The sequence below is a fragment of the Simochromis diagramma genome, unplaced genomic scaffold, assembly GCF_900408965.1.
Source record: "Simochromis diagramma unplaced genomic scaffold, fSimDia1.1 OVJJ01000026.1, whole genome shotgun sequence".
NCBI lineage: Eukaryota > Metazoa > Chordata > Actinopteri > Cichliformes > Cichlidae > Simochromis > Simochromis diagramma.
In genome coordinates this window covers 3,464,405-3,484,680 of record NW_024386985.1, presented here as the reverse complement: position 1 = coordinate 3,484,680, position 20,276 = coordinate 3,464,405, and the positions used below count along the sequence as shown (strand labels likewise).

Genomic DNA, 20,276 nt, shown 5'->3' with positions numbered 1-20,276 from the left:
AGCACGGTTAATTTAGGAGAGCAAAAGTCCCCCTTTTGTTTAGAAAAGCATCAAATGACAAAATGTTTGTTGAAAGAAAAATAGATTTAGATATCGTGTGAGGATATGAAAGTGACAAACCACCAATAATGCCACCAAAAGAAAAAGGAAATAGTATGTAGGAGCAACTTATAACAAAAATCTTCTTGTCCTGTGATGATTTATGACCTACATGGAAGTAACCAGTACTGTCCAAACGCGGTAGTCTCCCCATTTTCCCTTTAAATAGATTTAAAATGCAAAAACTTTTCTGATTCAAACCATTTAGCTTCTCCCAAAAAGCAACATAACATACCAACTTTATATATAAAGCACTTTAACTTAACTTCAGCAGGCACAGGAGATACAAAGTGATGTACACAAAAATGATTAAATACATCGAAGGCCAAGGAGTATAAATGTGTTTTACGATGAGCTTTAAAATCCAGCATAAAGAATTTGATAAGGTCAAACGGTAAAGAGATGTAAATAGAGGTGTAACTTTGATCCTAATGCTGGAAACAGGCGACTAGCATTGCTGGGACAGTTTGTTTTAAAAGAGTACTGTTAGGTGGTTTTGGGTGGTTAGTTAAGTTAGACATAGAGAATGTAGCCTTGCGAGAGTTAACGCCATCTCAGTAAATTCAACTGCAGGAAATGGAAATTCACACCATGTCTGCCAAAGATTCAATGTAGCGTCAAAACCAAGATCATAGTTGTATTTGCCATCAATAATCCGTAGAATAAGAGAGACATGTTTTGGCCCACCAAACAAATGTCCTAATACACCGACCTGAGGGCAGTAGCTCAAACTCCAGTTCATGCTTCAGTTTATAAACTGACTGCAGGTGGAAATCTTTAGTTGTAAATGCTCCACTGTGTTCACTAGATAGTTTTTCATGTTTTGTCCAGGGCAGGTAGCTCAAGGTGACTTTAGCATTTTGTTGTCTAATGAGAGAACTGAGGCTGAACCAAAGAAATAGAGCTCCGGGCCAAAACAATGAGCTTTAATTACATCTACGTTAGTAGCTTGCAGTGATGTAAATCGGACATGATGCTTTCAACCAGGATTCCCAAGTTTGTATCCCACGTGGATGTAATTTAATTATTCATTTGGTTTTTTTTTTTTTGCTGGATCTATAAGATTATTGCATAGATTTGAAGAGACCCTTTCACCACCAACTTCTCTCAGCAACAAACTTCTCCAATTTCCTTGTTAACACAGTGAATCCTGTTCCAGGCACTAGTGACGAACCCACTGCCTTTTTAATATCCATTTACCCACATAATGAAAAGAATGCCGACATAAATTACTGGTGTTTTCAAGATTGCTTGATCTAATTAAAAAGATCTCTATAAAAAGAAATAATTTGAAATTGCACAAACGTAAAACTTTCCTCCGACATAGGAAAACAGTTTTTTGGTACAGCTGTGAGCAAATCATTCCAGTGTAGGCCATTAGACAGTGATGGACCAGAGGTTCAGTTAAGTGACTTGAATTATTGTGATCAGCTCCAGTTGCTTGTGTCTGAACACCTGTTTATCAAAGTGGCCATGCCCTTACCTCCAGTATCCAGAGGGATTCTTTAAAAAAATAAACAACAGCCAAAACTTAACATAAACTTCCTTTAAAATACTGTAAAACTAGAAGGCAACAGCAAATCAGAGTCTGTGGGGACTGACTCATTTTTTTGATGGCTGCCTGAAGTGGCCATTGAAAAAAGCTTCAAGAAGCTTCCTTTTTTACCTTTGGGGGTTGTTGCTTGATTGGAACCATATATACAAGGGTATCAAACCCTAATTCTAGTAAACCTTATCAGCTCATGTCCCATTCTAGTATCAATGGAACAAACTACTTAGACAGTCTTTGTTTTGCTATCAAAATGAGCTTTTCCTGTTTTAGTACCAAATAACACCTTATCACTAAACAGCTCTCTAAATACAACAGCTTTAAATGTGTGGGTTTTTTTTTTTAACTTAGTATTGTACATATAAGGAGCTGCCGGCAATACAAGTATTGCCGGCAGCTCCTTATATGTCTTATTTTATGCTAAGCTAGGCTAAACCTAACTTCAGCTCCGTTTATTTAATGCGCATTGACACATCAACCTCGAATGTCACCCTGAGATGGAAAACAAATAATTACATTTTCCCAAAATGTGGAGTGTCACTTTAAAAAACCAAGAAATATCTCTAATATTGAAGTTTGGATAATGGACTCTGACTCAGTATCACTCGGCTTTCTTTTTATGTCTAAAACTTCAGGCCACTGTATTGTTGCTGACATATTTTTCAAATTTCTTACTCCGGAAAAATCAGAAACTTCCAGCAGAGGTTTTAACTAACCCCTCTGACACAGATGAAGCATTTATTGAGCTGTTGATTTCTGTTTACCTAAGCTTGCTTGTTCTCTGTTTAATTACAAACGATAAATGAATGCGATCAATACCCCCAAATAAATGAAGTGAGGCACATTTTAACGTGGGAATATCGAGCTAAACACTTCAGGCTGTTTCATTGTTTCGTGACCCAAGTCGAGTTGGAACCACCGCAGCATACCACAAAACAAAGCAACGCAGCCGTGACCTCAGATTGAAGGGTTTGATGAAACTTTAGTCATTCTGAATGGGCTTATTTTCATACCATTTCTGCTACATATTGCACAACTGTATTCTACCGTAACCATAAAGTGGAGTGATTTGCACTGTAGTGAGCTGAATGTGGTCGGCTGGATTCTTATTTGTTGTTCTTTTCGTGTCTAATTTACCTCCAGGCTTCACTGCTATTAAATGTTTGAGCAATCGAATCAACGAACAATGCGAAAATAAAATGTGGTTATCTGCATTCCGCAGGAGATTTAGATGGTATTTAACATAATTTTGCGTGCTACGTGTAGGTACAGCCCTGTACAACCAGTAATCTGTTAACGCAGTTAAGTATAGTGGCTGGGGAAGAGACAGATAGCTTTTAGCACCTTTTGAGCAATAAAGGGGGTAAAATGTGAGCAGAGACCTCCTGGGTTGGACAAATGAAGCCAGTGTGGAAGTGCCAAAGCTGCAGTTCCACAATTGGCCATGGGACAGACTCCAGAAAAGAAAAAGCTTCACACCCTGGTATAAAGAAAGGGTTTGGTTCTCTGTAGCAAATCCTAGGCAGGCTTCACTGTTCAGCTGTAGTAAAAACCAATCTAAGTTTCACAGACAAATGGGTGATGTCACAGTTGCTACATCTGTCTTTCAATATGTTACTTGCTGGCCACACAATCAGAGTGTCAGCACGGCTGTGGTGTTATAATTAACCACAAGTCAGGATGTCCAAATGCAGAAGCAAAAGCTCAGTCAAAAACACAAAAATTATTAACAAGCCGGTGATACTTTCAAAAACACAGCCAAACTTAAAAGGGAATCCTAAGCAGCACCAAAACCAGGAAGCAAGACGGGTTAAACACTAGAATCTCAACAGAGGATCTGATAAACACAACTGGGGAGAGATGACTACGTATGCACATGAGGCTGATCACACAATGAGAAAGAGGAATGAGTACAGTACTGGTGACAGGTTAGGACACAGCCTAGCCAATTTCTTCCACCATAGACTGTAAAAATGATGAATGGACTCATTCTCATATAGCGCTTTTTTACTCTAAATTTTATACAACTAATTCATTCACCCAATCACCTCTTCTAAGCTGTTAGTGCTTATCTAACATTCATACTCCAATGAATGCAACATGGGGTTAGTATCTTGCCCAAGGATATTTAGCATTCAAACGAGGGGGAAGCCAGGAATCGAACCACCAACCTTCCAATCAGTGGATGACCTGCTCCACCGCCTGAGCTACAACCACCCCTACCTATGACTGATGCATTATCCCCACTTCCTTTCACTTTACAAAAGAGAAGCTACACTGTTATGGAAATGATAGTGTATGCTGCCATTCTGCTCCTGTGACCAGATTCTGTGCAGTAGTGAGTGGAAAACACTGCCTGACTTTGAGTGGTCAGTAAGAATGCAAAATTGCTATATAAATCTTGGGCTATTTACTATTGAGTACCGCCTACTTGGCCAAATGTGAGCACAGATGTGCTATGACATCCTCAGTTAAAGTTTAATTAAAAACTTTTGGTGTTTTCTTACAAATAACCCATTTGTAAATTATTTTGGTACCAAAAAATCAGTAAACATCAGAAACAAACAATACTATATTTTCTAGTATATTCACATGAATAGCATGCATGATTGCGCTATGATCTGCAAACTCTTCTTTAGCTTTGATTATGCCACATGTGCCAAACTCAAGGCCATGGAGCCAAATTTGTCCCTTGTTATCCAATCCATATATTATTTTAGATTCTTAATAAAATTTTAAGAAAAATTCATGATGAAAAATCTATTTCTTTTACTTGGAAATAGACTTTTACTCTTTTACTTACAGCAACAATTTGCATTTAGGCATTGTCAAGATGACCTGCTGAAGTACAGAATCTGAGAGAATATGGAAAAATGTAGATTTAAGTGACTTGAGGTGAAAATGCCGTGTTGATGCCAGAGGTCAGAGGACAACTACCAGACTTCTTTGAGCTGACAGGAAAGCAACAGTAAGTCCACACACACCAAACAACAGATTGAACTGTGAAGCAGATGGCCTACAGCAGCAGAAGACCACACCTGGTGCAACTCCTATCAACTAAGAACAGGAAATTGAGCCTACAATTCACATGGGAATTCTCAACATTGGATTTTAGAAGACTGGAAAAAGGATGCCTAGTCAGATGAGCCTCAGTTTCTGTTGCCACTTTCAAGTGGTGGTGTCAGAATTTGGCATGAAGCACAGATCCATCCTGCCTTGTATCAACATTTCAGGCTGCCGGCAGTGGTGTGTGGAATATTTCTTGGAATACTAGTATGAGCTCAGCATAATTTAAACACCATAGTCTGTCTGAGTATTGCTGCTGACCATGTGCATTCCTTTATGACCACAGTGTACCCATTTTCTGATCGCAACATGTCACAAACCTCAGATCATTTCAAACTGGCTACTTGAACATCACAATGAGCTCATAATACTCATATGGTCTCCACAGTCACCAGATCCCAATCCAGTAGAGTTTCTTTGGTACGGTGTGCAGATTCCCATCATGGAAAGGCAAAGGAGCACTTTTGTGGCCTGGGTGAAGTATGTGGATCAAACTGTACATGAGAAGGCTATGCAGGGCATGCATTTTTGATTCAATTAAAGCATTTGAACTGACTTTGACAGGCCTGGATTATATAATTATAATAACTTTAAAATTTTGCAAACCTTTGCAATTTCTCAGATGCACAAAGTTGTGTGTACTGGTGTGTTGTGTCTGATCCAGAAAAAAGCACTTTAGATGTTCAGGAAATCAGTTTATCACTTTCAGAAGCATCCTGAATCAACATGTTTTTCAGAGAATGTGGACTTTAAGTGTTCCTTTAATGGCTCTTTAGGTAAGTAACCTTTTACTCATTTAGCAGATTTCACTCAGAGATCTTTGTGCCACCCTGTGTGCAGTCCTAGAGCAGCTTCTCTGTATCTGCAGATAATCTGAACTCTAATCTTCCCTGATCAGTTGGCTCAGCTAACCGAACATCATTCTCTTTTACAGACAACATGTGCAGTAAAGCGAGGGCAACGTCGTATCACAAACGGCGGACGAGGCCACATGTAGCTGTGCGATCTCAGAATATGAGCCCGAGAGAATGTTGGAGTGGCCTGGATGTTTTGTGTAAACTCTCAGGCTGAAACCGGCCTCTCTGCGGCTCAGTGTCACGTCAATAGACGAGAACACAGAGCGAATCCCAGGCTGAAGTTAACCACCGTGCTCACTGCGGCTCTATTGCTTTTTCCCACAGGACAAGCAGCTTCATTATGAAGCACCGTGGTCTCCTTTTCATCTCAGTGAGATCACCCCTGTGGGGAGTATCAACACTGTGAGCCACATCTGACGCTCTCTCGTCCCTGTTTAAACACTGAAATAGTGTTCAATCATATTGTTGTTGGCTGCTTTCTTTCTTTTTTTTTTTTTTTTTTGTCATAATGCAGCTGCTTGGAAACTGCCACAGGACTCAAAGATCTCAGCGGAGAAAGGAGGTGATCAATTTCTGAGGGAACCCCCACCTACCCAGCCACCCACCCACTCTTCTCTCCCTCCTCGTCTCCCTGACCCCTCCACTTCCTCCTCCTCACTTCAACTAGCCATAATTATTTTGCAAAAGAGCTCCAGAAAAAGAACACGCAGAGTAATTTCTCTTGCCCAGTTATGAAAAGCTCATTAAAAAAGGCCCGGAACAAACAAAGCTTTTCCTGTGAGGCCTCTTTTCAAATTCATTTCATAATTTTCCTCTGTTTTAATCATTTATATCAATTAATCATTCCTTGGTGGAAAAGACATTCTTTGCAATCTTCCGTGGGGTTTTTTTGTTCTGCTGAGTGAGAGGCTTGATGAGAATGTCAGGAGAATGTGGCTCAAACCAAGGCGGAGTAGCACCGGCTTTGCCAAAAGGGAAATCAGCTTGATGCAGCGCGATCTCTTCGGAGCTGCAGGAATAATTAAACAATTAAAGTCAAGAAAAAGATCATCTTTATACATCTGACGTCTTTCTAATGAAGCCAGGGGCATCTTATAAGAGAGCCGTTTTGTCATGTAAAACCACTCAGCCTGCTGAATCTCAAACAGGGAAACTTTTCTCCAATAGCAACTGTTTTTGGTTAAACTGAAGACGTCACTTGTTTGCAGCTTTTCTTTACAAGGAGAGCAGCCCCCCGCCTCTCTGTCTTGGTGTCGCCACCATATACATTTCATTTTTATTAAAAAGCGTTACAGTCACCTTCAGTTGATGGGATCTCAGAAGTGTCACGTGATGGTGGAAAAACTCAAACTGAAGGAATTAAAAGGATCTCAGCCAAATCAGGTCTTGCAGATTAGCCTTAATAGGTGTTGAAACCAATGACCCGAGGCTTAATGAGGTTGTAAACGACAGCAGGCCTCGCTGCGATTTTTTCCAGTGACAGACGATGGCGCCACTACGCAGCTATTAGGGGGGCTTGATATTTCCCAGAGGTTGGAGTCACCCTCGGTAAACTAAGTAGTTATTGAATGTCAACTAATTAAAGTCGGGCGTGAGATGAATGCAGCCTACAGGATGTTGCTATGCAGCTTTCAGTAGTCCCGACAATGGAGACAGTTTGATCTGTATATTATTACAATGCTTCATATGCAATCTCTCCATGTTCGAGTATTATGGACGTTTAGAAGAGATAATATATTTATCACGGTGATATTGAAGCTCCTTAAACAGGACACTGAGCTTATTCTACGGATTTTCTTTGGCGTATAAATCCGCTCTAATCTCGTCTCTGCCCCTGATTTGGCTTGTATACGTTGGACTGCTGCGTGTCTCTTCTCTCCGGTCCATCTCACCTCCGTTTCCATCCTTCTCTGTCTGCGTGTCCGAGTCAGTCTCGCCTCCCTCTGATTGGCCAGAATTGTTATTCCTCTTAAATGGACCGCGCGCGGATTGGCTGCCGAGGCCCTTTCGTCACGCGGCTGAAGGGGCTTTTTTACTGGAGGTTTCTTCCTGTCAGCGACACATGTAGAACAAGCAGCTAACGGGACCCAGAGACCAGAGCAGAGGACAGTCAATTACAGCTTCTCTGCCTGCCTCCGTGTTTCTGTTTTTCCTCCCTCCCTCTTCTCCACGCACTTCTCCAGCTCTGTGGACACAACGGCATGCGCAGACCTGTAATTACGGCTTGTGATGGACTCGTTTTTGTTCCAGCGAGAAAAAGAGCACTAAAAGCGGCAGCAGCAGTTAAACGGGAAGCATCCAGTGGAAATACTATCTGATAACTCCATTTGCTTGCTGAAGAGCCGAGCTCGAGGGTTTCGCTGCCGCGCGGAGCTGGAGGCCGACGACCGCGCGCGGTGTCGCGTCCGCTTTCTACCTGTACTTTTTTGGGGTACTGTTGTTGCAGCCTACCTGTTCGCCTACCTGCCATTCAAGCCGTCAACTTTACAGCCATTACCCTGAAAGGAGACAAACGAGGTGGGTGTTTGCCGCTGGTACAGCTGTTCTGTGTGTTTGCGCTGTATATATATATTTTATATGTATATATGCTACCTGCAATTGTCCGTAGTTTTCAGAGTGGAAACAGTCGGTTTTGAGTCCGCCTGTGTCTATTTTAGGAATGCCTGCGCTCAGATGTGACAGCGGACATTACACTGGTCTTTTTTTAAGGACTCGGCTCGTAGTAATTGAGATGTGAAGCTGCATTTCTTTTATTTTCTATTTCAAAAACAAAATCAGGCAGCGGACAGAAGCTTTTAGCACATGGCTGTCTGATATGTTCCCCCCCTCCGTCTCTCTCGCTCCCTCTTCTATTTCCATGACTTGGTCTCCAAATTGCTTGCCCGTGTAATTACTTGAGTTAGCCCATTTAAGTTAAAAGCCACCCCCCTCCTCTTCCCCTCCCCGTCCCCTCCATCCCTCAGCGGAAAAAAAGGAAACTCCTCTGAATGAAACTTGATGATGGCCCCGTCTTGTTTATCCGGGAGTCACTTTCAGGTCGGCTTTTTTGATTCATCTCCTTTTAGATTTAATCAGCACTAAGGTACGCTGTGGTTTGTCCCTAAGAGCCATCGCTAATGGGCTTACTGAATGCTTTTCTCTGTGCATCCCCCACCCTCCCTCTTCCTAACTCTAATTAGCCTACCTGTCTTTCAACAAAGATTTGGCTTTATCCAGGCGAGGCTGCCTGACCAAATTGGAGAGGATTACATTTGAAAGAGCCCACGTTAATTTGGTGGGTGAAACAAATGCCTGCATTTCAGTAGATTAGAACATTTAACATCATTACAGCGTGTGCACATCGCTGTATCGGGGCTGTGGTGTAGATGCCTGATCATATACTTGGCTGAGGTCAAAGGCTCATGCAGCATCAGAACTAATGTGCCAAACATCAGCTTCTCTTTACTCACTCCCTTGAGTTTTGCTGTGGACATCACCTCTTTGCAGAGTGAGGAATTGTGCGCCATTAGGACAGCTCAACAAAGGCCCGTGCTGTGTAATTGTTCCTCTGGCCCCACAGTGTTATCAGTGAATAGACATTCATCACAAGAGGTCTGATGAAGCAACAGCGTAGAGATCAAGGGCAGATTAATTCACTAAGTGACTCGTGGTTGTCTTGTAGCAGAGATCGTGCTTCGCAGCTGCAGATACAACATGTTCAAACAGCTGATAACTGATCAGTTATGACAAATGTGTAAACTCATAGCCGTGTAAGTCCTGACCCTTGTGTGTACAAAGCAGTCCTTGAGTGTAAAAGGAAAAAAATAATAGTCTGAACAGCAACCTGTCATGGTTTCTTCTGTGTGTTCTCAGGTACGATGGTGAATCCCGGAGGCAGCAGCCAGCCACCACCGGTGGGCACAGGTTCTCTGTCCTGGAAGCGGTGCGCCGGCTGCGGGGGCAAAATTGCGGACCGTTTCCTCCTTTACACCATGGACAGCTACTGGCACAGCCGATGCCTCAAGTGCTCCTGCTGCCAGGCCCAGCTGGGTGAGATCGGCACGTCGTGCTACACAAAAAGTGGCATGATCCTCTGTAGAAACGACTACATCAGGTGAGGAAATCACCAGGTTGTGTGTTCAGTTTTCTGTATTTTGCTTGTGCAGCCTTACTGAGCAAGTTCGACGTTTAAACATCTTGCATGAATTTAAAAGGAAAAATTGTGCTTCTCGTAGCCCGTAGAACTTTTCTTCTGGATTATATTAGGCTGTGATATTAAATCAAGTTAAAAGCAGGACTAAGCTGATGTAGATCTGTCATGGTCATGCAACCGTCCGCAAAGTTTGGTGCGTTCCTGCACGACATGTGTCTCAAATTGTACTAACGTCATCAGCGCTCATTAGGGCATCCTGGTTGAAGGCTCTCTGGCCTGCCCTGAAAGACGCCAAACGTGGCGCCATGTTGACAGAGCACAAAGCAAAAGGAGAGAGTCTCTGCAGGTCATAATGCGGTCTGTCCTGTTTTACAATCAACAAAAGAACAGAAAACTGGTCCTAAATGACTTGAGTTAGCTCTGCAAGAGACACGGACAGGATCTGTGTTCAGTGAAGGCTGTTTTATTCAATTTTTTTAATACAGTGGAAAAAGGATCATTTGATTAGCAAAGAGAGCCTTTTTAAATATTCAAGTAGGTGTGCCAGACACCCAACTAGAGCTTGTTGATGACACTCATTCTGGTCATGTTGAGCAGTCTTAAGTGACGAGAGAAGGTGCAGTTTACTGAAAGTTGACATGCATCCTTGACTCAGCCTCATGTGCTAGACTGGTATGGATTTTTAAGCCAATCAATTAGCCATTTGCTAAACTTGAGTTTCTATTCATGCAAGACAGTCGGAGAGTCTGCTTTTATTGTTATATAATAGAAATGCATGCTCATATTCTAATGGATGGAACCGCACTCCAGTTAACGTACAACGCTGCTATCAAATCTGCACGGATAATTCAAAATCTAAAGTGCGCCTGTGCGCTCTCACACCCACCTCATAAAAAGGATGGGGAAGTCAATGGGGTACTTCATTCATAATGGGACTATAACGTAATTAAAATTGGAAGGGGGGAAAATGTGGATACACCTTTCCACTTGTAATGAGAGCATGCTTGGTGGAAGAGCTAAAACGCACATTATGGAACCATGAGATCTCTGTGGAGATAAAGACAGGAGCGGGGTAGGAAAAAAAACATCTGACAGTGAGTCTACACAATTAAATGCTTTAATTATAGTCCCCCTCCATTTCCTTTAGTCCTGATGGGTTTTATCTAATGAGATCTGGTCCCTGGCTTGTATCCGCTCCCAATGACGTGTCCGAAATGAATGAGAGCCACACTGCAAACAAAACATTTAATTAACCAAATTGGCTTTTGAGAGAGAGCAAGAGAGAAAGACAGATAGAGAAGAGGGATTATTGTGAAGGCCATTTGCTGCTGTTTTTTTCCCCCTCTTCATCTTAAAGGGGCAGATTCATATTTGTAATAGAGTGCTAAACAGCTCAACATACGTTCTCAGCTGCAGCTTCAGCTTTATATCCATACAGCTGATTTAATAATGCTCATCTGACTGATCGGGAGTTGAGTCGTATGCCTGGCCTGGGATGATAACCCATCCCCTGTTTTTCATGCAGCGCTTGTCCCCAAAAGCTTTAACTTAAAGCCAAAGTTGTGTTTGCTGTAGGGATCATGTTGTTTTAAGCTGGAGGTGATATTATTTCTGTGGGCTGCTAGTAGAGGGAGAATTAATTTACTTGTGGCTGCTGGATTCAGGGAGAATGTGTGTCCCCTTAATTGAATAAGCCTAGGTAATTAAATGGCACTTTTCCAATAGAACGTGTGAGGTAAATCTAATAGTTGGTTATTTAATATCACTTTGAAGTCTGCCCACTCAAGCACTATGACAGCACAAGAGAATGTGAACTATTAGGCCAGGGGAGGAAAAAAAAAAAACTGGATCTCAGAAATTAATTAAATCGCATGCAATTTAGGGGAAACGTTTATCTTGATTTGTCATAACAGAATTAATTCAAGGCCTTCAATTCACTTGGGGCCAGATCTGTTACTCTGAATTAACCAAGTGTAATTTGGCTGATCCCCCACCGCCAGCACCACCCAGCCTCCGACTCCAGCCCTACACACCCCCACCCCCTCCTCCTGAAACACATGGACATCACAGATTCACGCGAACCCTCCCTCATCCTCGCAATCTCCCCACCCCGCCCTGTCCCCCCCCCTCCCACCCTTTTCTCTAATGCAGCTCTTGCCATTATGCAAAGCCCCGCTTCAGTATCAATATGGCCTAGTGCTTTTAAGGTGCTTTGGCTGCTGATGTAGAGAGGCATTTTTAATGGACTGTGTTGCAGAAATCATTGTTGTGGGGTAATTTTACCCTACTCAAAGGCCTTGGTGAATGAGGTCTGCATTTACCAGACAGCCTCGCAGCAAGCTATGCTATATTTCACCCGGCAGTCAGCGCTGAAATGAAATCCAATAGTCATTGCCTGCATAGGCAACAGACAGGTCCAAATGTGGTTTTTTGTTTGTTATTTAATTTAATCTAAGACAGATTCACAAGGGCGGAAGACGACAGATAAATCAAGATAAAGCCATCCCCGAGAAACGTAGTGAGTAACTGATTTTTTTGTTGTTGCAAAAAGCAGAAACCAGATGTGTCATTGCAATTAAGAGTCCCTTGGCCTTAATTATACTGACCTGGGGTGTTGGCTTCACCTCAGCGCTGTAGTTCACTGGCAGAAGAGGCCATTAGAGCCCAACTCTAAACCGATGCAGCAACTTAATTGAGCACCTAAAGGCTTTGGCTCCTAAATCAAATACTATCAAGAGCTATCCCCTGGTAAAATAATTAACCCGGTACGAGTTTCACACTGCGCCCAAATGTAAAAAGGCTGTGGTGAAAACTCCTTTTGTCCTTTGTTTCCACACCTCTCAAAAGCTTTCGCGCAGGAGGAAACTCCTCGAGCAACATATTCAACAAGAGCACGAGGAACATGTTTTCAATTTGAGCGAAGTTTGAATTTCGGAATGAGCCGGCTTTGATATGCAGAAACATCTTGTGGGGAAAGTGTAGTTTTGCTTCTCCACACACACACGCGCACACACACACATCACAGCAGAGCACAAGAGTCTTAAAGCAAGGCATATATGTTCATTTCCACTGTCATGTTTGTCCCAGCGAGAGCAGAGAATTGGCAGTGTTGTGACGACGGTCTCCAGTTAATTAGTTTCTGAAATTGAGTTTTGATGGAGCCATTCCAAATGATGCCAAGACAAAATTTGCTTCAGCCTAAGCTGCCTTATTGAAAGCCATTTCTGTGTCCCTTTGCAAAGAGCTCTGGCTTGTTTGTTTGTCAGTTTTTCTAACAACTGCTCGGGTTATGGTTGGGATGGTAGAGGCATTTATTCCCTCTTTGTTAAATACATTTCATAAAAAATGTCTTCAAGAAGGTCTGTGCAGAAAGACACTTTGATCTTGTTGTTCTTTCTTTCTCTTGTTAATTTTTTTTCCCCCCAACCAAACAACTTTATCTGATGCACGCACACCAGTGTTAACCACTCCCCCCTATCCCTTTCTGTCTCCATCCCTCTCTCTCCTTCTCTCCGGAGCATGTCAGATGCCGTGGTCTTATTTGATTGCTTAGGAAAAGTGCAGTGATAGAGCAAACACCCGGTGAGATATGATGACAAATGGGTCCAGATCCCAGTAAATTACTTTCTGCTCAAATCGAAATTTCATTCAGTTTGCTGCTCACCGAGATGAAGTAATCTAAATTGTGGACTCAGAAGGAAGATAGAAGGGAAGCTGGAGCAAGCATTTCATTATCAAGAGGCAGAGAGAGAGAGAGAGAGAGAGAGAGAGAGAAGGTTAGGGACGAAAGAGATGAGCAGAAGCAAATCTAAAGTGTTGACACCATGATTGAAAAGGTTAACCCATGCACATTATATATCAACCCGAGTAGCTACGGGGTTTCTAATGGAAACACGGCACTGACGGAGCATTCACAGGAGTCCTAATGGCAAAAGCACTACATCTCCGCCTGGATGTACAATCAAATCCTCTTAGGTCCTTATTGCTTATGTTCCACGTTATTATTAGGCTGCAAAAAATGTGCAGCCAAAGTAATATGCAGTTTCAGTGCTAGATGCTTGTGGAGGGCAGAGTCGTGTAGGATTCATTTTTCCTGTTGATACTGTGATGATTTTCTATTTCTTCTGCTGTATGTTTTCCCTTCGAGGCAGAAATGGAGTTGGGGGGGAAACTTAGCGCCGGATACACTTTTCATTCAGTCACACACTCGGCAGAGAAAAGTGTGGACAGTCCATTACACAAGGCTAAATCTGTGCAGATGCATACAGCAGCTCCACAGTAACACTCCTTCTTCATCCCTTTCTTCCCCCCCTCAGATTATTTGGGAACAGCGGAGCTTGCAGCGCCTGTGGTCAGTCTATTCCAGCCAGTGAACTGGTGATGAGGGCACAGGGCAATGTGTACCATCTCAAGGTAAAGTCAAGTTTCCTCTCTGGAGTTTTGAACTTGATGAAGTTGGAGTGCTGCACAGTTTAAAGCCTTTGTTTTGTTTTTAGCAGCGATGCATCGGTTATGAAATCCTGGGCCGATGTTTCAAATAACTTTTTTTGGAGATAACTGATGGTGATCCCATTATTTTCTTTCATTTGTAACTTCATATTTTAGCATTTTGCCAATATACCGATATCAATCAGCTGAACAAACGGATATTCAACCGACACATCAGCACACTCCTAGTTTTCAGTTTTGTGTATAACAGTGTTTTCCTTAGTATCGGAATTAGCTCTTCGAAGCACACACAAATCAGCATCACATTGAATTAACTTTACACTAATTATTATGTGCTTGGCTTAAGATGTCTCTGTTGTGGTCAATAGCGACTACTGTCTGTACGGAGCAGGGCTAATGAGATATGATTAACAGGAGATCCAAAAAAGTATTAAAGCAAAAACTTTAGTTTGAATTCAAATTGGTGTAAAATCCAACTGCTGGAGCGCTAAAACAATAAGTGGATTAATCATTTAATCACCATCTGTTCTCGTGTTTAATAATTAAATTTTTCAGCTTCTTGAGTAATGTTATTCCATTTTGCATTTTGATATTATTTCACAAAAAGAAATTTTATAGCATCACTGTATTAAAATGTTGTGATGAAAAATGATGTGAGCGTGTGTTTGAAGACTTATGAAACAGACCTAGGATCAGTTTTGATCTTAGCTATGAGAAAACATTAATATTTTGTGTAGATATTTGGTTGAAGCCTCAAAGTCTCTACAAAAACTATAGATTGCGTATGAAAAATTGATGTAGCTGCCCTGATGTTAGTCATTGGTTTTGAAGCCTCGGTGCTTAAAAACAACTATATTTCAAATTTAAAGTTGCCATGTTTAGGCGGGATGAGGGCATACTGATTTATCGGTTAATGATGGTTAGCTGTGGTTCATAAACTGCGTGAATGTGTCTCTGAAGGAGAAGAGCGTTCATTAAGAGAAAAACAGATTTTTGTACCATGCATTTTTAAAGCTGTAAAGCTGGACGTGTTAACAGGAGGAGGGAGGCTGTGGGGGTGACTTGTTTGTGGAGCAGAATAAAGTGGACACTACAGGATCTGACCTTTTTTGGCGCTTCAGCATTAAGGCTCAGGTGTTGCTGCTTGCAACAGAAACAAAGAAATACTTGGCTATGAAACTTTGACATGACGTGATGTCCCTAGTGGTTAAATAGGAGTACTGCAATTTGCACATGTATGTATCCAAGGCTGAATTTTGCATGATATCTATCAACAACGTGACAAGATTTCTCCTTGACAGATGTAAGGAAATAAATGCCAGATGCAAGATCTTTGAATTTACAGATGTGACTGTTCTAGTGTGTTAAAATGTAAAAAGTCTGTTTTTTAGGTATTTGATAACATTACTGAGAACAGGGAAGCTATTTAGAAACCAAATGATGGTTGTGTCTTCCACAAACACTAAACCTTAATGTGCGCTGGCTTTATTTAAGGAGCAATTTAAAGGCAGGATCCTTTAATTGAAATTGAGATTTACAGATCACAGGCGCTCAAGTCACAAATAAGATTCTTGGAACCTGCTTAAGCAATATTTTTATCCTCAGCTTCCTTTACAAGTTCAATGTAAACACACTACAGGGAAGGACCTGTAAGACCTTTAAGATCGGTTCTGTCTTTGTTTACAGTGTTTCACATGTTCCACCTGTCGGAACCGGCTCGTCCCCGGGGACCGGTTCCACTACATCAACGGCAGCCTGTTCTGCGAACACGACAGACCCACAGCGCTCATCAACGGCCATTTGAGTTCACTGCAGACGAACCCGCTGCTGCCCGACCAGAAGGTAAGACCCCCGTGTTGGCGGAGGGAGCCCCGCGGTTCTTTGTGGTCTCATTTCAAAGTACAAGACAAGCAGGAAAAGTCATCAGTCAGCCGGAGTCATTAGCAGGAAAAGAAAAACATCTGTAATTTTCACGGCAACATTTTTCACTCTGTTTATATTGATGTCGTCGATTCGACTTCACTGCAAGGCATGCAGCCGATATTAAATCTTACAGAGCAGAGATGAATTTTATTTTTAGACAGCCAATGGATTTTTCCATCATTCTTGTTGGAGGACATGAACTTAGAAAATCTGTATTAACTGTCAGCACAAAGCATGCGAAAATGATGTTTTTGTGTACCGCTGCCCTCACACTTTGTTACCAGCAGACACATATTTGACTCATTGTGAATTTATTTTGCCGTTCTGAGCCAGACGTCCACTTTTAACATTAATACGGAGTGTTTAAAACCGAATTTGACTTTTCTATCAACACGCCTGGGATCACCTGGGTTAAGTTATTACTCCGAGGCCAAAAATGTGCATCCGAGTGGGGGCGAGAAGCGAACACAGACAGCAAGCTGCAGCAGCATGTATATCATGAAAGCTGTCATCATGGCTTTCCCTGATTTGATCTCGATGCCTCCAGTGAAAGCAAAACAGAAGGCCTAATCATATACGAAGGATAACTTCATTCTTCAGGATAGCTTCATTGTGCCTGCAGCAGATCTAATCATTTTTGCCTCACAACAAGCAGCTTTATTGATACCTTGTCTGCACATAGAGCACACTGAGAGATATGGGAGGTGTTTGGAGTGTGTCAGAGTCTGACTGAAAGAGGAATTATATTGTTGGGAGCATGCATTTCACCTTGAGTGGTTCTGTGAGTAGAGGAGAGGTAGAACTCCATTAAGCCCCCCCACATCCCTCCTCCCCTTACGTCACAGGCCTTTTAAGGGCTTGTCACTTTTACAAATCAGCTCTTGGAGCTCTAAGAGCTCCTCACATTTAAATTGAAAGCCGTTGCATTATCTAGCTTAATTTTAAATGTCTGTTTAAGTCCTTGCTCCCACCCCCAGTGTCTCTTGCAGCATGGCTGGTGTAGTAAATATGAGGCCTCATTGTTTATTTATGCACTAACATCAATTGTAGTGAAAACTGCTGAATTATTGATGCTAAAATGCAATCTGAATATTGGCCCTGGTGCTTTAATTATAGCAGAGAGCGAATTATTAAATAAACAGAGACTCATCGCTCAGTGGGAACAGTCTCTGGATGCTTTTGTTATCTGCGCGAGTGAAATAAGGAGAATTATTCTGCCGCTCAAGCACTTTATCACACTGTATTTCTTTTGCTCGAACAGAATTTCGACAGCCTCAAACAGCAGAGGCTTACAGCAGGATAACAGCCCTCTGAATCAATACGGCTCCAGTGTATCGGCCTGAATATAGAAGCTGGTTTAGCAGAGGAGAAAATGAAGCAGTCACAGGGTTATCTTCTGACCGTTGTTTTGATTATGTGCGATTTCGCTGTGACATAATTGGTGTTGTTCACGATCATGGCGTAGGACATGTGATGCTCATTTATTAAGCTTTCTTCCCAGCTTCTTCCTAATCTCTTTGTTCAGAACAGACAAATTACCGCTCTCATACAGAGCTGCTTTGACCCAGGGGAGAGGGACCCTCCCAGCGTCAGTCACTTTAATTAGCCCCCAAGTAGGAGTTTGCAATTACTAATAGATTGAAGCCCTCCTAGTGATTTGAGGGATGAAGGGAAAAGTAAATCGCCCCTTCGAATCGCGGAGGAAAAAAACAAGAAAGATGAAAAAGTTGAATGCTGCTGGTACCCAGACAGATAATTGTCTTTCCTCCCCTGCATTTTTCTGTTTCAAAGGACTGAACACCTCCTGCAGTTATGTCGGAGCGTGGTTCTAATTATACCAAAGAGAATCGCTTCATGAATGCACTTTTAGTTAATGCAAAGTAAATGGGACACCAGATGGTTTTCAAAGCCTGGCTGATCAATAAATTAAACACTGGAGCTGGTGGAAAGTTTATTTATCAAGGGGTGAAACATTTATGACATTTTGTGAACTGATGCTCTTAATGACAGCTTGATGTCTGTTCTCATTTAAACTTTTCCCTTTTTTAAAAAAAAAATTTTTTTTATCGCCCTCTCCTTTCAGGTGTGTTAGGCGGGAGCCGTGCAGGAAGCAGGATGTGTGCCTTCATTTTAACCCTTACCCATTGACACCCGAGACAGTGTGGATCAGCAGCACCCCGGCCTTTTTAGCTGTGCCCCCAGGCCCCTTTGTCCTAAAGGAATCCTCCTCACATCTCAACCAGTAACCTGACTTTTTATTTCTGCAACTCATACCCAGCGCTCAGCCTTCAATCCTTGGCTTTTCCCCAACTGTGGGTGGATACTTGCACTTACTACACCTGAATCGGGACACTGCGGACTCTGTGACCTTGGGACGATTTAAAGGGGGGGGGAAAAAAGAAAAGTGAAAAAAGGGGGAGACCGATCCGAATCCTAGAGGACTCTACGGGAGGAGAAAATTAAACAACGTGACGAGACTATGTTGTGACTGAAGAGAAGGAACGAGACTAATGAGGTTTAAAAGGCGCAGGCTTTTCAACTCTGCACATTTGTTTAAAGACATTTTGGGGGGAAAACCGGGACTTTTTCATTTTTCCTCTCCTCCTTTTCTATCCTCATTTCCCAGCAACATGGTGTTTCCACTTTCTATATTTTAAGTGTTGTCAAAGGGGAATGTGTTTTTTGGTTTTTGGTTTTCTTTCTTTCTTTTTGGTGGTATATATCTATATATTAAGATGGGGTTTAAAAAAAATCTGTGGCATTTTGTGGAAAACAAATCATGAACACTCTTGGTGTATTTGTAAAACTACCATGTATGTACAGTATGCATGTAAATGTCGTTGTCCAGGCGTGGCTACAGTACATCTGACCCCTCCGCACTCAGCTCCTCCCTTTGAAACTCATGGCAAGCTGAAGAAATTTGCTCATAGTCAGTAATGTAGAGATCATCACCAACATTTAAATGCTGAATGAAAGAGAAATTTATTTGTGATATTTTCCGAGACATTTGCTCCAGTATGGTGTATTTAAGTAATAAAAATATTGAAGATTTAATAGCCTCCTTAAATTCATTGTAAAGCTTCAGTGTCTCTAATTAGCTAAACTTGGGTTTTTAGATGTTGTAATGAGTACCTGGCTAATTTTGTCTATTCAAGTGGGCAAAAGCCTGATATCAGCATGGCTGAAAATCCTCTATTGAACATCCTGCAGCGCTGCCATTCAATTCCCAGCCTCGCAATCATCAAGGCGCATGATGAGCGTCTAACTGAAAATGGATAAACATGTATCCTCTCTTTTCTGTTCGGATGACCGTTTGCTATTCATCACTCTAATACCTGACAGAAATGGAGGAAAATGTCCCTTTGAAGATTCAATTACTGCAGAGAGGGAGAGAGGTGTCTCTTTCTGGCAGGCACAAATTGAATGGGCTATTTGCAGAACAAATTGGTGTTTGAAGTCCTTGCAAGACCTAATAGGTCTGAAGGAGGGACCCGGTAATGGCTGATGCGCTTATCTGCGGAGTCTGCGGCCTCGCATGAGCTCGCTGCTGCCGCTGAAACAATGCTGCTCTTCTCCAGAAGGAGGCTTTGATGCAAAAAAAAATCATCTCGAAAAGGAAAGGAAATGGACCTGAAGAGTAAACAGACCCTTGTGTTTTAAATTGGAATTTCAATGGCATGAAAATCACGCCGAGTGGATTTGTTCTCGACCTTCTAAAGCACAACCTAAACATAGCGATTGTTAGCAATGCGTCACTTTCAGAGTCCCGGTTCTGAACATGCTGATCGAAGTCTAGCCAAGTATCTAATACGACTCTGATGTGCAAACCTGAACAAAAAGAAATATTAAAAAAACAAAACAACAAATACACACCTGTTACCTTGAACATCACAACAAAAGGCTTTAATGGAACTAACAGCAAATCCTTTGGGTCCTGTGGGGCTTCCGGAATGGGGGTGCAATGGAGAGGAGTGCTTGGTCTGTGGTGGTGTTTCAGGAGGTGGTACAAGTCAGAATAACACAAATGCAAGGTCCCACGTTTCCCAGCAGGACACTGAATTAACGCTCACGTCACTCATCTCTGGTTTTAATGTTGTGGCCGATTGGTGCGTATAACAGATACACTAAACAGGACAATGTAACTAAATCCGTGGCTCAGGTAATAGATGGGCTTCGATCCCGTGCTAAAGTGTCCTTGGGC

The 20,276-nt window shown here is 42.1% G+C and overlaps 1 protein-coding gene across 1 annotated transcript; it reads left to right on the top strand.

Annotated features, from left to right (window-relative positions):
- Positions 1 to 7,592: 7,592 nt before the first annotated feature.
- Positions 7,593 to 19,129, top strand: lmo4b (LIM domain only 4b). The gene is made up of 5 exons (XM_040040514.1): positions 7,593 to 8,088; positions 9,424 to 9,664; positions 14,020 to 14,116; positions 15,839 to 15,994; positions 18,159 to 19,129. The coding sequence occupies exons 2-5, from the start codon at positions 9,429 to 9,431 to the stop codon at positions 18,165 to 18,167; spliced, it is 498 nt and encodes a 165-aa protein (XP_039896448.1). The 5' UTR covers positions 7,593 to 8,088; positions 9,424 to 9,428; the 3' UTR covers positions 18,168 to 19,129.
- The last annotated feature ends 1,147 nt before the right edge of the window (positions 19,130 to 20,276 follow it).

Coding starts and splice junctions, on each gene's coding strand:
- lmo4b (XM_040040514.1), top strand. CDS start 9,429: ATGGTGAATCCCGGAGGCAGCAGCCAGCCACCACCGGTGGGCACAGGT. Junction 9,665..14,019: donor TGTAGAAACGACTACATCAG/GTGAGGAAATCA, acceptor TCCCCCCCTCAG/ATTATTTGGGAACAGCGGAG. Junction 14,117..15,838: donor GCAATGTGTACCATCTCAAG/GTAAAGTCAAGT, acceptor CTTTGTTTACAG/TGTTTCACATGTTCCACCTG.